A 16087-nucleotide genomic window follows, 5' to 3' on the forward strand; every position below is an offset into this window, starting at 1 on the left:
ACAACCTGCCCAAAGTCAAAGAGCTAGTGATTGACGGCACTAGGATTTGAACCCTGGCTTGTGACTCCACTAGACCAGAAGGAACAGGAAAACAGCCTGGGGGTTCGGGTTGGTTCCTTTGAGTCTGAGCGCCTTGCTTGGCTGGCATGAGGGCCGGTGGCATAATGCAATGGCAAACAATGCTGAACATGGAGTGAAAAGATCAGGGTTATAGTCTCAGCTGTGACACTTTTCTCTGCATGAGCTTGGAAAAGTCTCCTGGGCCTCAGTAGGCCTCATACTATAACTTTTCTAAAATACCAATGTGGAGAGTGGCACCACAGATCAATCAAGTCAGCCTCCTGGGGAGGGCCCCGAGCACCGGTATGTTTTTAAAAAACACTTCCTAGCTGATTCTCATGTGCATTCAGGGGTGAGAATCACTGAGCAATGTGATTTAGACCAGGGCTTCTCAAACTTTAGTGTGTTTGCCTAAGGGTCTTGTTAAATGTATTGATTCTGGGTGTGGGGCTTGGGATTCTGCATTTCTAACAAGCTCCCGCGCGATATTGATGCTGCTAGTCTGGGACTACACTTTGAGCAGCACGGGACTACAGGGCTGTAGGTAGTCATGAAATAACTCGGCCCTGACGCGAGTGAGGTGGTCCCTTTCTGCCACCCCCAGCTAGGGCCAATGCCTAGCATCAGGGATGGGAAGTGCATCTCTCCTTCCCTTTCCAGTAGCCATGAGTAACTGAGGGTTGCAGTGGGATTTTAAGGATGTGTTCCTAGCATGCAGGTCTACCCTAGAGATTTGCTCCCCTTCCTCGGGTGGCCACACTTGTGACCCTTTAGGGGCCACTGTCCGCTCCTGTGCCCGCCTCTCTGGAAGTCCTAACCTGGTCCATCTTCTGGCACCTCCCTTTTGTCCTAATAACAGGAAATCAGAGCTGGCTGTCAGGATGGGCGCTGAGATGGGGAAAGGGTCTCATCCCAGGGGTGTGACAGGAACAGGGACAGGGAAGTGGCTGTGACAGCCAGCTCAGCTGTCCTAGCAGCAGAACCATGTTCCTTAAAGGCTCCCTTCGGGCTGGTCTTACTTGAGCTGTGCAGTCCCTTTGGGCTGGTCTTACATCACCCATACTACCCAGATCCTGGCCTGGAGCACGGAATCCTTTTTCATGCTTGCATTGCCCCCTGCCAGACAGGTGGAGGTACTGCCAGCAGGGCTCTGTCAGACACTTGCCAGGCCTCCCCTCAGAAGTCCTGGCGTTGCCTAGATCTCTATCTTAGGTTAGGAAGTTGCAGTAACATAAAACATACATGTGTGCACACACAGACACAGGGAGAGAAGGAGACGACAGAGAGTGAGAGAGCGAGAGAGCGAGAGAGAGAGGCAGAGAGAGAGGTAGGTGCATGCACAGACCCTGTGGGTATATTCAGGTTCACGGTCCCACAGTGATCCTCACTGAGTCATAGGCATGAGCAAATTTGGCTACAGCTACATGTAGAAACAGATGCTGGGGTGGGCACTGACCTGTTGCATGCACTCACAGAAATGCACAGGTGGTCATCCTTGCCTGTGCCCCTGTTTGCCCCCAAAACCCGCAGGGGCTCCAGGAGCTGCAGAGCCCTCTCTTCTTCCCCTCAAATCCTCATCAGTGTGTGACCCTTGACTTTTAAAGGAGCCCATTACTTTTTCTGACTTCTAACTTCCCCCACGCTTCCCTCCCCGTCTACTTACCCAGCATGTCTGAAATACTGTTTTATCCTTCATCTTATCTGTCTAGCTGATAGGATTTCATCCTGGGTTTCCTTGTGAGTGGGCACTGGGAAGAGAGAGCTCTTCCTGTCTTGGAACAACCTCACCAGCCTCCTTAGAGTCCTTTGGTCAGGGAGGCCAGGCGAGACTGTGGCCACAGGTGCTAAGGAAGTGGAGGACGTGTTGGGGGCAGGACTCCATGGCCAGATCAGCTCTGCTAAAGCCAGCTGACTCCCCCCGCCAACCCTGCGATACCAGGTCCCGTGGTCCCAGCCCCACTCATCTTGGCACCACCTAGGTGGGAAGCAAATAACTGCCCGGGGCAGGGCTTTGCTGCTGGCATTCGGTCTACCCTGACTAGGAGTGCCTCCTCTGTGGCTTCAGTCCAGCTGCACATCACTGTTGGTGCTGGCAGGGGTGCCCAGCTCTGTGCCAGAACTCCCAGAGCAGAGGCAACAGGCTGACCTAGCCATGGCCCCCCGAGACCCTGACAGGCCAGCACTGTCTTCATGACACTCAGCACTGCACTATGCCACAAATAGGCCATGAGAGCTGGGGCAGTACTGGGAAGCTCCCTCAGGAGGAAGGACTGGAATGGGCATGGGGGAGCTGCTGTCCGACTCAGCTGGAATTCCAACCCTGGCACTGCTGCTTTGTCCACTGTGAGACCATAGGCTGAGCCTGTTTGTATGTCTGTAAAATGGGGATAGCAAAGCCATCACTGGTTATCGTTTGTATGAAATGATATTTGGCTGTCAAAGTGCTGAAGAACATTAGATCCGATGATGAGAAAGAAATATAGTTACGGCTGAACATTCCTATTTCCTGCCTCAACTAGGGTGGTCTACCCAGGGCCGTGGAAGGGGGTGGCTTCCTCAGAAAGGCTCAGGGGTGGAGGACACAGCTGTGGCTTATCCCAGCAGGCCTCCTTGACCCCAGATTATCCTGGTTCCTGGGCAGAGGGTGGGAGACTGTGAGGGGTTTGGAACAGGCAGAAATTAGTCTGAAGAAAGCCGGGGCCAGGATGCCTAGAGAGTAGGGCTTGGGGAGCAGAGGGCCTCCTAGCTGGCTATGACCTGGAGCAAACGTGCCAGGCCCTCTTGCCTTCTCTTGCCATTGCTGGATCACCAGAATGAGACATGCCTGCTTACTGGGAGTGGGCAGCATACACCTAGGGCCCTGGCGTCAGCACCCTCCTAACCCCATTTCCCTGCCTGTTTCTTTCCCTTGTTCTGTTTTAGAAGCCGAGGCCAAAAGAGCATGTGAGTGGCTTCGAGCAACGGGATTTCCTCAGTATGTGCAGCTTTTTGAAGGTAAGGCCACTCAGTTGTTCCCCCTCCTCCATTCCAAAACTGTCCTTACCCCTCAGTGTTCCTTCTGTTAAATGGGGCAAGTCAGAGTCTCTCTCTAACTCCACACAAGCAGTGTCTCCTAGCCCTGCTCCGATTTTTTTCAGGGACTTTGCTTCTGCAGTTGTACCTTTCTCTCCTGCATCATCTCTCTGTGGGATTGCTCTCACCACTGCCACAACTCTACTGTTGCCCATGACTTTAAAGTGCCTTGTCTTAACCAGGGTGACCATGTGGTACCACTCCTGAGGACACCACATAGGTACACACGGTGTGAAGAATGCCGCGTGGAGTTGTACACCCTGGTGGCCCAGCCGTGACCTCACTTGCCCCACAATGATGGCCTCATTTCTCTGTTTTTCTTCATTTCTCTTCATTTTTGTGTTTTTCTAGAGTTCTTCACACTTGCTGCTTCCCTTCCCCTTTTCCTCCCACACCCCTGCTGCACCCCGACTTCACCTCCACTTCGCCTGGTCAACTTGCCTGGTCAATTCACCAGTGACCTCCACGTGGTCACATTCAGCGGCCACTTCCCAGTCCTCATCTTGCTCCATTTCTCAGCAGCATGCGGTGCCGCTGGCCACTCCTTCCTTTGGCTTCTGGAACACGCCTCTCTACTGGCTGCCTCTCTGGCTGTCGTTCTGTCTTCTTAGCTGACTCTGTTTCTTCTAACTGATACGCAAGGATCAGGATATCCCAGGGCTCTGTCCAGGGCCGTCTTCCCTCAACATTTCTTTCTCATGAGATCTTTGTCTAAGTACCATCCATATTCTGATGACTTCCAAATGTCCAGACCTCATTCCCAAGCTCCAGATTCATCTATTCACAGCTTCCAGTTCAGTCTCTACTCAGATGTCTGACGGGCGTCTCAGATTAAACAGGTCTAAAAACCAACTCCTGATGGTACCACCATCTACCCACTTGCTCAAGCCCCATACCTAGGAGTCATCCTTAATTTAATTCCTCATTGTCCCCATCTCCTATTTCTAACCCCTCAGCAAGACCTTTTTCCCTCCAGAACGTATCCTGAATCAGTCCATTTCTTATTCTCTCCACTGCCACAGTCTGGGGTGACCCAGTGTCGTGGCTCACCTGGGCTAGTTCACCAGCCTCCTGTGCTCTTGTACTCTCATTTCTACACTGCAGCCGGAGGGCTCCTGTTGGCCATAGGTCTGACTGTCACCCCTGCTCCAAACCCTCCGATGACCTCCCAGCACAGTCAGAATGAAATATACCCAGATGCTCTGCTCTGGCCTGCCAGGCTGCAATTCTCCAACTTCCGTTGATTCTCCTACCTTTGCTCACAGGGCTCCTCTCTACCTACACTTGCTCACACCAAACTCTTTCCCTCTTCAGAGTCTTGATGCTGCTGTTCCCCCTGCCTGGAACTCTCTTTGCAGCTTCCTTGCACAGCTGGTTGCTTCTTATCTTTCAGGACTCAGCTCGGATGTCACTGCTTCCGAAAGCTCTCTGCTAACCACCTCTCTGCAAGCGGCCCCCACCCCTACCAGCCTCCCTTTACACTATCACGCTGGCTGATGTCTTCCATGACATTTGTAACTACACCATCTTGGTTTTAAGTACTGTTGCTTATCTGTTTCCTTTAAGAGTGGAAATCCATGGATGCAGGAAGCATTTTTGTTGTGTTCACTGTTGTATGCTGTATGATTTGCTCAAGTGCCTGGCACAAAGTAGATGCTCAATTAGATACTCATTAGTTGAATGAGTAAAAGAACAAATGGGCTTGCTTCACCAGTAAGGTAGAGAGCTGTGAGACTTCTCAGATTCTCTCTTCTATTTTTCCAACTCCTTTCTTTCCCCTCTCCCCTCCCTAAGTTCCAGGGAGTGGGCTCCTACTGCTGTGGGCCACAGGAGGATGCAAGGTATTGTTTGGCTACTGGGCTATCCTGTCCCTTCTGTCCTTGCTCCCACCCTACTCCCCCAAGTTCACCTTGGGCCAAGGAGAAGTTTCCCTGCCTGATCAGCCCAGGATTCAAGGGGAATGGGGGAGCCCATATTGGGCTCTCGGCAGCCACCCAGGGTCTTGGGCCTGCTACCCCCATGGACCTGCCTCACTGACTGGAGGGATTCTTGGGTCCAGCTCAGCCTTCTAGGCCTCTCCTCTCTCTGACCTTTCCCCTGAACTCGTGGGGCACCCTTCTTTATTCCTGGCTTTTTTCCTTCTGCTTTGCCTCTTGTCTTCCTGCTCCCCCTCCTTCTTGGCCTTTCCCTTCCAGCTCAAGGGCAGTTGAGGCTGAGTTTGTGATCTACCACTGGACTCATCTTTACTTCTCTCTGCCATACAGAAGGTTCGTTTCCCCTGGATATTGGCTCTGTGAAGAAAAACCACGTTTTTCTGGACGAGGACTCTTTGGGGGCCTTGTGTAGGTAGGTGGGCTGAGAGCCAAGCCTGGGAAGCCAAGGGCCCAGCTTGGGGCTTCCTTTTGGAGAAAAAACATCCCTTGTACCCTCTAATAGAGGAGGAGCCCAGCTTAGAGCTCATCTTCTGCGGTCACATTGTTTATTCTGTTCTTCGTGTTTGTGACACCCTTACCCACCCAGTCACTCCAGCTAGAAAGCCAAGATCTGGCCTTGTTTCTTTTCTCCTAAAGTTATATCCCCCAAATATTCCTCTGCTTCAGTCCCTTTCTACTGACACGAGCTTGGCCCTTGTTTGAGGCCAAACCATGGCTTCTGCTTAGATTGATCACAAGGCTTCAGCCTAACCGGCTTTAGTCTTGATAGCTCTCCTCTCCCCCTTCCTTCACCCCACTCCCAGATCCATCCAGATACACCAGTGTCAGCATTGTCAAAGCTCCAAATGGTTGTTCTTTCTGCTTAAAATTTGTCCCTGCCTAAAGATAAAAATGCAAAGACTTTTTAGCATACCACCCAAAGCCCTTTGCAAGCAGGCTCATTAGCCTTAGTGCCACTGGTCTCATGCCCACACTGGTCTGTTTGCTGACTGTGTACCTGTAGGGTCCTGTGTAAGCTTGGGATAAGAGTCCCTGTTTCTCTCACCATCAAAATCCCATTTGTGTCCTTCAGGAAGCCTTCTCTGACTGCATCCCTCCTTCACGGAAGTTGCTTGTCTCTCTGTGTTTGTCTGCTGTGCCTTCTGTCTGTCCTGAACTTGAACCTGTCCCATTTCTGTAGGGTTTATTTCCACTCTCTTTGTAAGCTCCTCGAGGGCAAAGGCCATATCTTCCCAGCATTGTGTCTGGTGCTTAAACCTTCATGAACACTGGAGCTTGCAAGAAGTTTTGATGGCTTGGGCATGGAAGTGGTGGGCGCATCTTAGGCTCTGCCAGGCTTTGGGGATTGGGACACTTGGGTGGACACTTCTGTTTTGTTGCAGGAGGCTAATGACCTTGAACAGTTGTGCCTCGATGAAATTGGAGGTTCATTTCCAAAGCAAGCAGGTGAGTCATGGCAAGCGTGGGGTCTGTGGTACCATAAGGAAACTCAGGGCACATGTAAACCATTTGTAAAACTAGCTCCAGTATCCCAGGAGTCTGAGATGTCCAGAGCAGTGCCTTTCCCCAGCTAGCGGTAGAGATGGAGGAGATCTATGACCCCATTCTTTCCTGGGAACGAACTTCCTTGCTTTTTTTTTCGGGGGCTACAGAGGCCTGTAGTCACGTGGGGCAGGCAAGTTACCGAAGCCCTGGGCTGTGAGACAGGAGGCCCGTGGGGCCTGATCTCAGCTCTGCCACTGGTTGCTGAGTGACCTCAGGGAAACCTCTTCCCTTTTGAGCCTCAGTTTCTCCATTTTGCAAAGAAGGAGATGAACTAGAACATCTCAAATTCCCTCCAGCTCTGTGTTCTGTGATTCTAATCCAAGACTACAGCCTAGAGCTTGTGAAGATCTGTCACTGACTTAATGCATGTCATTGATCTTGGGCGAGTGGCTCCTGGTTTGTAGGTTTGTTTCCCTATCTGTAAAATTGGAAGGGGGGTTAGATTAATTAGTTGAGCATTACCGTTACCATACATCTGGGCTCTGTCTGTGACTCCTGGCTTCCTCTGACACTCCCAGAGCTAGCTCCCCCTACCTAGGCCATGTTCTCAACCAGAAAGCAGGGCCCTTCACCTCATACTCCCCCAGGAGTTTGGAAGCAGAGAGTGAAGTACAATCAAGGACTTGTGGCCTGGGCTTCTCTGACCTGACCCTGCCATGCCTTTCCCAGAATGAAGACTCGGAAGAGGAAGAGCAGTGTACCATCAGTAGCCACTGGGCCTTCCAACAGAAAAGTAAGTGCTGGTCTCCTGTGGGGTCCTCTCATCTGTTGGCCCCACCGAGCCCTGGGCTGCCAGTGGCCTCAAGCTGTGAGAGTGTCCTCACTGAGCTTAGCGCCACCTCTCTGCCAGTCATCACCGTGAGTCTACCGCCCGAGCCAGCAGACTTGCCCTTGCCAGGCCGTGCCCCCACCCCGAGTGATCGGTCCCTCCTCAGCCCCACCCAGGGCCAGGAGGGTCCCCAGGACAAAGCCAAGAAGCGCCATCGTAACCGTAGCTTCCTCAAGCACCTTGAGTCTCTGAGGCGGAAGGAAAAGAGTGGCAGCCGGCAAGCAGAGCCTGAGCGGAGTCCAGCCACCTCAGAGAAGGCCTCCAAAGCCTCATCTTTCCGCAGTTGCCGTAGCTTCCTCTCGGCCGGATTTTACAGGCCCAAGAACCGGGCTGCCACCTCAGCCGGTGGCAGTTGTGCCGACACTCGGAAGGCCTGGGAGGCCTGGCCTGTGGCCTCGTTCCGTCATCCTCAGCGGACACACCGAGGTGATTGCCTGGTGCATGTGCCGGGGGACCACAAACCAGGAACATTCCCTCGCTCCCTGTCCATCGAAAGCCTGTGTCCTGAGGACGGACACCGCCTGGCAGACTGGCAGCCAGGTAGGCGCTGGGGCTGTGAGGGGCGCCGGGGCTCCTGTGGCTCAACGGGCAGCCATGCCAGCACGTATGACAACTTGCCTGAGCTGTACCCAGCTGAGCCTGTACTGGTTGGGATCGAGGCTGAAGATGAAGATGATGGGGAGAGTGGAGGCAGCTATGCTCACCTAGATGACATCCTCCAGCACGTGTGGGGGCTACAGCAACGAGTAGAGCTGTGGTCTCAGGCCATGTACCCAGACCTGGGGCCTGGAGATGAGGAAGAGGAGCAGGCCACTTCATCAATAGAAATAGCCACAGTTGAGGTCAGAGGCCAAGCTGAGGGTCTGGGCCAGATGGAGGTTCCAGCCCACAAAGAGTTCCCAGCCTGGGCGCAGGCTGAAGTCCAACCAGCAGTCCTGGCTCCGGCTCAGGCTCCGGCAGAAGCTGAGCCATTGGCACAGGAAGAGGCTGAGGCCCCGGCCCCGGCTCGGGACAGTGAGCAGGAGGCACATTCAGGCGGGGAACCCACCTCTGCTTCTAGCCTGTCTGTGGAAGAAGGACACTCCATTTCTGACACTGTGGCCTCCTCCAGCGAACTCGACAGTAGTGGGAACTCCATGAATGAGGCGGAGGCTGCAGGGCCCCTGGCAGGACTCCAGGCATCAATGCCACGTGAACGGCGGGATTCAGGTGTTGGGGCCTCACTTACCAGACCCTGCAGGTGAGAGTTTGCGTTGGGATGGGGCGGGGGTAGGGGCTCCTGTTCTCTCTCCGTCTCTGAAGCTGATTTCTTAGTCATGAGGCCCAGGGCCAAGGGCCTGGGGGCTGCATTATCCCCTCGTAGCCAGCTCAGGAGAGAGAGTACAGGACTTGGGAATCCAGAAAGTTCGGTCCAGAACCTGCCCCTGCTGTGGCCTTGAGAAAATGATGATCTGTCTCCTCTTTGGACCTCAGCTTCCTCCTCTGCAAAGTGAGGGAGGACCAAGCGTTTTCTACCCTGGGGCCTCAGCAGCAGTGCTGAAAGTGTTCCCAGCTCCCTGCATTTTTTCTTTGGGGAGAAAAATGGGGACCAGAAGAACACACAACCTTTTCTAAGGTTTAGCCAAACCTGCTCCTCTGGGCTTCTCCACCCATCTCACCCCTGCCCCCCACCCCCCACCAGGAAGCTCCGTTGGCATAGCTTCCAGAACTCCCATCGGCCCAGCCTTAACTCGGAGTCGCTGGAGATCAACCGGCAGTTTGCAGGCCAGATCAACCTCCTGCACAAGGGCTCGCTGCTGCGGCTCACTGCCTTCATGGAGAAGTACACTGTGCCCCACAAACAGGGCTGGGTCTGGTGAGTGGCTCCTGGGTCATGGAGAGTGGGGAGCTGCTGATTTAGGTCCACAGTCCCAGGCAGGATCAGCCCAGAAGGTGGGTGCAGGCAGGTAGAGCCCACAGGCCAGGGGAGTGGGGTGATATGCCGGAAGGCTGGAGGGGCTAGGTGAGGCTGAATATAGGGCAGAGGGCCTGAGGTCCTCTAGCTGTATCTTCTCCATCCCAACCTCCATGCTGTAACTAGTGAGATTGTCCTAAAATGCAGCTCGGTTGTCACTCTCCAGATAAACACCTTTCTCTGGCTCCCCATTGTCCAGATTCCCTTCCACCATGACTCCTTCCTGTTCTGGTCCTGCTCCATCCTTCTGGCTCTTTAACCCACGACTCCTAAGCAGCCCCACCTTACAGATCAGTGGGACCAGTCATCCTTCCGTGAACGTGCTATGCTCTTTTTCCTGCCTCTTTGCCTTTGTTCCTGATGTGCTCTCTGCCTGGAATGCCTTTTCCCCATTTCTCCTCTGGGACAATGCCTTCCTATCCCTCAAGAGCTTGCTGAGTTACCACATCCTCTCTGAAGCCTTCCCTAACCCGCTAGGTACAGTTCCCCTCCCTCAATGGGGCTTCGCCTAAGTTCTTGGCCTCCTACTGGCCACATGAGTTGTCACTGCCTATTGACACAGTAATCTCCTTGGTCAGACTGAGAGCTCTCTGTGTTCCTCTGTGACTCCTTAGGGCTGGGCCCAAAGCAGGCGCTCAGTGAGTGTTGACTCTGGGGCTGTGGTGTGTGCCTTACCCTCCTCACCCCACCTGATCCTTCGAGACTGCAGGCAGAGTCTCCAAACTGTGTTCCCCCTCTCTGATCACTTGCCATTCTCCCAAACAGGTCAATGCCCAAGTTCATGAGGAGGAACAAGACCCCAGACTACCGGGGACAGCACATATTTGGAGTGCCACCCCTCATCCACCTGCAGCGCACGGGCCAGCCGCTGCCACAGAGCATTCAGCAAGCCATGCGTTATTTGCGCAGCCAGTGCCTGGACCAAGTGAGCCCTCTTGGGGCAGTCTGTGGGGGGAGATGGTGCGGGGGTGGGGTGGTGATGAGCATTGGATGGAAGGCTGAGGAGCTGGGGAGGAGAACTGCTCTGGCCTTCCCCCTCACTTGGGCTGGTCCACCAGAGGCCTTTGTTGTTCTCAGGAAGGCCCAGAAAGGATGAAGCTCCTTTCTACTCCGAGGCCCAGCTCTGTGTTCCCTTCTTCCTGGCCCAGGCTTTGTAGTCCCGGTCTTCTGGGAGCCTGAGTTAGCCTTGACCTACCTTTTCCTACTCGTCTCCACAAAAGCATCTTTCTCTTTGGCCCTGAAGCTGTAAAAATCCTTGTATTTGGTTTTGCCATTTGTCTCCCTACCCTGTGCCTCAGGAAGCCTGATGGGCTTTGAAGTCTGGGGTGGCCTACGCTCCCGACACTCCGTCCAGGACTGGCCTCACAGTCTCCCTCCTACTCATACATGCCTGCCTCCCTCCCTCCCCTGCATGGACCAGGTGGGCATCTTCCGCAAGTCCGGGGTTAAGTCCAGGATCCAGAACCTGCGCCAAATGAATGAGACCTCGCCTGACAATGTCTGCTATGAGGGCCAGTCGGCCTACGACGTGGCTGACCTGCTGAAGCAGTATTTCCGGGACCTGCCTGAGCCCATCTTCACCAGCAAGCTCACCACCACTTTCCTGCAGATCTACCAGCGTGAGTCACCCACTCATACCCCCAATAACCTGCCCCATTCTCAACCTCCCTGAATCCCAGGCCTTGTGGAAGATAAGCCTGGTGCAGGCAGATGTAGCTGGACCTGTGAGCTGACTGGAACAGTTACTATCTGGAGTTGGAAAGGCCCTTGGAGAGAGACCATTCTGCTCCCAAACCCATTATATAGAAGGGTAGACTGAGGCCCTGAGGGAAGAAAGGGGAACTACCTAAGTTTACACTGTACATTAGTAATAGAGCTAGATCAGGCACCCAAAGGCCTTATAGAACTGACCTTTTTCCTTCCCTCTCACTGCTTGCTGCTAAGGCCTCTGGGGAAGCAAGGAAAGCTCTTTTTCTATTGCTTCTTCACAGTGCTCCCCAAGGATCAGTGGCTGGCAGCAGCACAAGCTGCCACCTTGCTGCTCCCCGATGAGAACCGAGAGGTGCTACAGACCCTGCTCTACTTCTTAAGTGACATTGCCTCTGCCAAGGAAAACCAGATGACAGCAGGCAACCTGGCAGTGTGCCTGGCACCCTCCATCTTCCACCTCAACGTCTCTAAGAAGGATAGCCCCTCTCCCAGGTGAAGTGGGTCAGGGCATGTCAGGGCCGGGCTGGGTCCAGACACTTCGGGCCCCATTGGACTTTTGGCCTTTGATGGCTGACGGTGCTATGTCTCAGCCTCACCACAAGGAGCGAGCCTGACTCCTCAGGGGCTCTGGGCTGGTGGGATGCTGTGGAGCAGGGCCTTCCAAAAGGCAACAGGTTGTTTTGTGGCCGGGTTTGACAAAGTTGCTTCCTGGCAGCTGGAAGGCACCGTGTTGGCCATCTTGTCTTGAGCCCTTGTGCCATCTCTCCTCTTACCACCTCCTGCCCATCTAGGATCAAGAGCAAACGCAGCCTGGTTGGTAGGCCTGGCCCTAGGGACCTGAGTGAGAACATGGCAGCCACCCAGGGCCTGTCGCACATGATCAGTGACTGCAAGAAACTTTTCCAGGTGAGTAACCCCAGGTCATGGCACCTACTTACGAGACCTGAGAGAACCATCAAGTCTGACCTTGGTGCCCCAAGTCAGGGATAGGACCCAATTTGACACATACCTCTCAAGCTCATACTCTTCCCCCACAAGGTTTCTCATTTACCTTGCTGTGGTAGCTGCACCTCTCCACTGCCTTTAAAGTGAACCTGACAGACCCCATGGGGTCTCCTGCTCTCTGAAGCTGCAGCCCAGTGTGTGTGTGCACTCTCAGGTGCCCCAGGATATGGTGCTGCAGCTGTGCAGCTCCTACAGTGCAGCTGAGCTCAGCCCTCCCGGACCAGCCCTGGCTGAGCTGCGTCAGGCCCAAGCTGCAGGGGTGAGCCTGAGCCTCTACATGGAGGAGAGCGTCCAGGACCTGCTGCGTGATGCTGCTGAGCGCTTCAAGGGCTGGATGAGCATGCCAGGGCCCCAGCACACGGAGGTGGCTTGCAAGAAGGTGAGTACCACACCACGAGTGGCTGCTATGGGTCTGGGAGAGCATGGTACAGGCAAGGGGAGTCTGGAAACCCAAAGGAGGGAGCCCAGGAGCTGTCCTCCTGGTCTCGCAGTGCCTCGGCCTGATCCTTGGAGAATGTCAGAGAGCCGAGAAAGTGCTTTAAGGAATCAAGAACCAAATGAGACCAAGGGAGCTCTCTCAGGAACCACCTGCCAGAATGACCCTCCAAAAGCCCCGTTCCAGACACGACGCTGCTTTGATAACCTCAACTCCCATCTCGCCCTGCCCTGCAGTCCAGCCGAATCCTTGCATTTGCACCTTTGTGTGGTCCTGCTGCCTGGACTGCCCTGACCCCAAGCATTACATGTCCCAAACCAACAACGAATGTGTTACTCCTCCATTTAGTGTCGGATGGAGGGGATTTCTCTCTGTTCCCCTCTGGGCACTGGCCATGCTCTTTCTTGGATGTGGATTCTGAGTAAGATTGCAAGCCTGAAGTGTCCTGTGTAAAAAGTGTCATAACAAAACCTCCCATGTAGGATCAGGGTGAGTGCCTGGCACATACAAAAGGCACCGTACGGGGCAGCTTATGTAGTACATGTGCTAGATGGCGAGCTCCTTGATAATCATCACCATCTTCCTGCACTTCCAAGCACTATGCCCATCACAGTAGGGCCTGAGAGGCCTCTGAGAATGTGTGTCCTATCATCTCTTTATGATGTCTAACAGGCTGAAAAGCAGACATCCAGAAAAGAGAGAGGGAGAGAGGGCAGGGAGCATGGGGGCACTCTCAGCCTGGCCAGGGTTAGCAGAGGAGCTCTGCAGCCTACCCTATCGAGCCTCAGGCCCTGCAGTTTGAGGCCTGGACTTAGGGATAGAGTCAGAGTTCCCCAGCCCTGACAGCTGCCCCCATCCCCACTCCTGTGGCTCACAGGCACCAGACGGGCACCCCCTGCGGCTATGGAAGGTGTCCACAGAGGTGGCAGCCCCCCCCAGCTGTGGTGCTGCATCGTGTTCTCCGGGAGCGGGCCCTCTGGGATGAGGACCTGCTGCGGGCCCAGGTGCTGGAAGCCCTGATGCCGGGTGTGGAGCTGTACCACTATGTCACCGACAGCATGGCACCCCATCCTTGCCGTGACTTCGTGGTGCTTCGGTGAGGGGCCGCAGCTGCCACTTCATTGTGCTTGGGGGGCCGGGGAAGTGGGGTGGAAACCAGCACTAAGAATCTGAGCCTATGTGTCCCTTCTCTGACAGGATGTGGCGCTCCGACCTGCCACGTGGGGGTTGCTTGCTTGTCTCCCAGTCCCTGGATCCTGAGCAACCAGTGCCAGAGTCGGGTGTGCGGGCCCTCATGCTCACGTCCCAGTACCTCATGGAGCCTTGTGGTCTGGGCCGCTCTCGGCTCACACACATCTGCCGCGCGGACCTCAGGTACCGGGCCTGGGATGGCCTGCTCAGTCTTCTTGGCCCTGACCCCTCCCCTGCCTCTGCCCCTACTCTCTGCCTCATGCTATTGATCCCTGAGGCTGGGGACAAGTCCTTTCTTCCTTCTCCCTGGTGAGGGCTCCAGGGAAAAACCCATTGCTCATGCCTGTTTTCTTCTACTTCCTTAGGGGCCGTTCTCCTGACTGGTACAACAAAGTATTTGGGCACCTGTGTGCCATGGAAGTGGCAAAGATCCGGGACTCCTTCCCCACCCTGCAGGCAGCAGGGCCTGAGACAAAGCTGTGAGCCTTGGGCTGGTCCCAGGGTGGCACCACCGAGGCCCCCCGGGCACCAAGGGAGTGAGGGGGAACCAAGAACAGAGCAGCCCCCTGGGTGCTGTGCCAGGAGCAGAGCCAGGCCCCGGTGGCTCCAGCTGCCTGTCCTGCCCTCTTTCCTAAAGCTCCTCTGCACATAGAGGGGAGAAAAAGAGAATTTAGGCAACTCCACTCCCCCTTCACCCCCACGCCCGTATTCTACTCTCCAAAAAAGAGAAGACAATTGAATGAGTAGCAAGAAGACTTCTGCCACCTGCTACCTGCCCGTAAGGCCACCACTTGGCCTGAAGCTGCCACAGCTCCCCGCCTGTAGGGACAAAGAAGTCATCAGCAGTGTGTGATTCCAGGTCTCTACCAGACTGAGAGGCCAAGACGTCTTGTTTGCTGCAAGGGTGATTTTGAGATGGGGCAGGAGGTTCTGGTCCTGCCTTCAGGGCCAACCTTGGCCCTGAAGTGGCTTCTTTAGAGGAATTGGACTGGAGTGAATGGGCACAGAGGTGGAGCACAGGGCAGCCCCAATCACCACGAGCTGTTTCATTTGTGTAAATACGATGCTGAATTTTATGAGGCTGAGTTGAGGGTGGGCACTGATGGGCCCCTAATACACGACATGATGACTTGGCATAGATTGGGATGTGAGGGTGGAGAACCTTCCTTTCTCAAGTCTCAAGATGCCAATGAAACCAGTTTTCACTGACTTGGATTTCACGCTTTATCTGCCACCCCATGGGGTCCTCTGTAGCCTTTGGCCACACACAGCCACTGCCCAGGCCAAGCAAAAGCAGAGCGTAGTTAAGAGACAAGGGTTTATGTCCTTGTCCCTTTTGCCTATGGTAATGGGCTAATATAACAGCCCCTTTCTCAAGCAGAGACCTGGCCCCTGGGCCAGCCAGATGGAAGGCGTATCATAGCCAGCTGGAGCTTAAGCTAAACCTGTTCTCTCCTGCCGGCCAGCCCTCTTTGCTCACATGGAAATTCAAAGGCCACTGGTGCTTTATTTTTCTGTCTGCCGAGCAAACTGAAATAGTGTTGGATCCCAACCACCTCTGTAATTTTCAAGCCTATTTTATTTGTACCTGTAAATACTGTACAGCTAATATATATATATGTGTTTATATAGATACATATACACACATATATATACACATGCATTTGCACAGACACACACATATATCGATTCTCATGAAATATAATCTCTGGGTGGGGGTAATGGTCTGGAAGGCCTGAGGGGCACTTCAGATGAGAATGGAGATGGAGGGAGCCAGGTGCAGCAGGATCCCTCAAATCAATAAAGCATTACCAGAGATGCACTTTAACTGTGTGGCTGTCTTTTTGCTGACAATGGGCTGGGGAATGGGGATGGAGGTTGCAACTGAGGCTTCAGTGTTAGGGCTCAGAGCATTGAGCATTCACCTCACCCTCTGCTGAGTTTCAGCTTACTGGGAGCAGGACTTGGGTGAGCCCACAGGAGGAATGGGGAGGGCCTCGGCTCTTCTCTGGAGAGGGATTTTCCGCCAGGCATGGTTGGGGGGTGCAGGGAGTGGCTGAGTTAGCCAGAACTTGGGCAGAAGCTGCAAACCGCATCTCATGACCTGGCCACAAGCATGACCTCAGGCATCCTAGGGAGAGAGAAGCCTGGCTAGGTGCCCATTCCTTCCCCTTCTAAATGGCACGAATGAAGAGTGAAGTCCCAGCCCAGGAGGCTTAGGGGGCCCTGTGCCACTCCTAAGCCAACCTAAGAGGTCTGAGTGCTTTAAGGGAGACTCTGGTCTGGCTCTATTGACCCCAAAGCCCAGGAGGCTAGAGAGACCCTCTCATCTTGATTTCCCCAAAGGAAGG

At 54.2% G+C, this 16087-nt stretch overlaps 1 protein-coding gene across 1 annotated transcript in view; it reads left to right on the forward strand.

The window, feature by feature from the left end:
- STARD8 (StAR related lipid transfer domain containing 8) overlaps positions 1–15564 on the forward strand; it is a 76712-nt gene extending 61148 nt beyond the window's left edge. The window contains 14 exon segments of the mRNA XM_032255834.1: positions 2983–3054; positions 5397–5478; positions 6449–6512; positions 7281–8680; positions 9122–9295; positions 10160–10319; positions 10815–11013; positions 11386–11596; positions 11896–12010; positions 12264–12488; positions 13423–13476; positions 13478–13641; positions 13743–13919; positions 14102–15564. Coding sequence (XP_032111725.1) covers positions 2983–3054; positions 5397–5478; positions 6449–6512; positions 7281–8680; positions 9122–9295; positions 10160–10319; positions 10815–11013; positions 11386–11596; positions 11896–12010; positions 12264–12488; positions 13423–13476; positions 13478–13641; positions 13743–13919; positions 14102–14219 — 3215 coding nt within the window. The 3' untranslated portion in view covers positions 14220–15564.
- The last annotated feature ends 523 nt before the right edge of the window (positions 15565–16087 follow it).

Source organism: Sapajus apella, unplaced genomic scaffold, assembly GCF_009761245.1.
Source record: "Sapajus apella isolate SASKATOON/1434 unplaced genomic scaffold, GSC_monkey_1.0 scaffold91, whole genome shotgun sequence".
NCBI classification, from domain to species: Eukaryota; Metazoa; Chordata; class Mammalia; order Primates; family Cebidae; genus Sapajus; species Sapajus apella.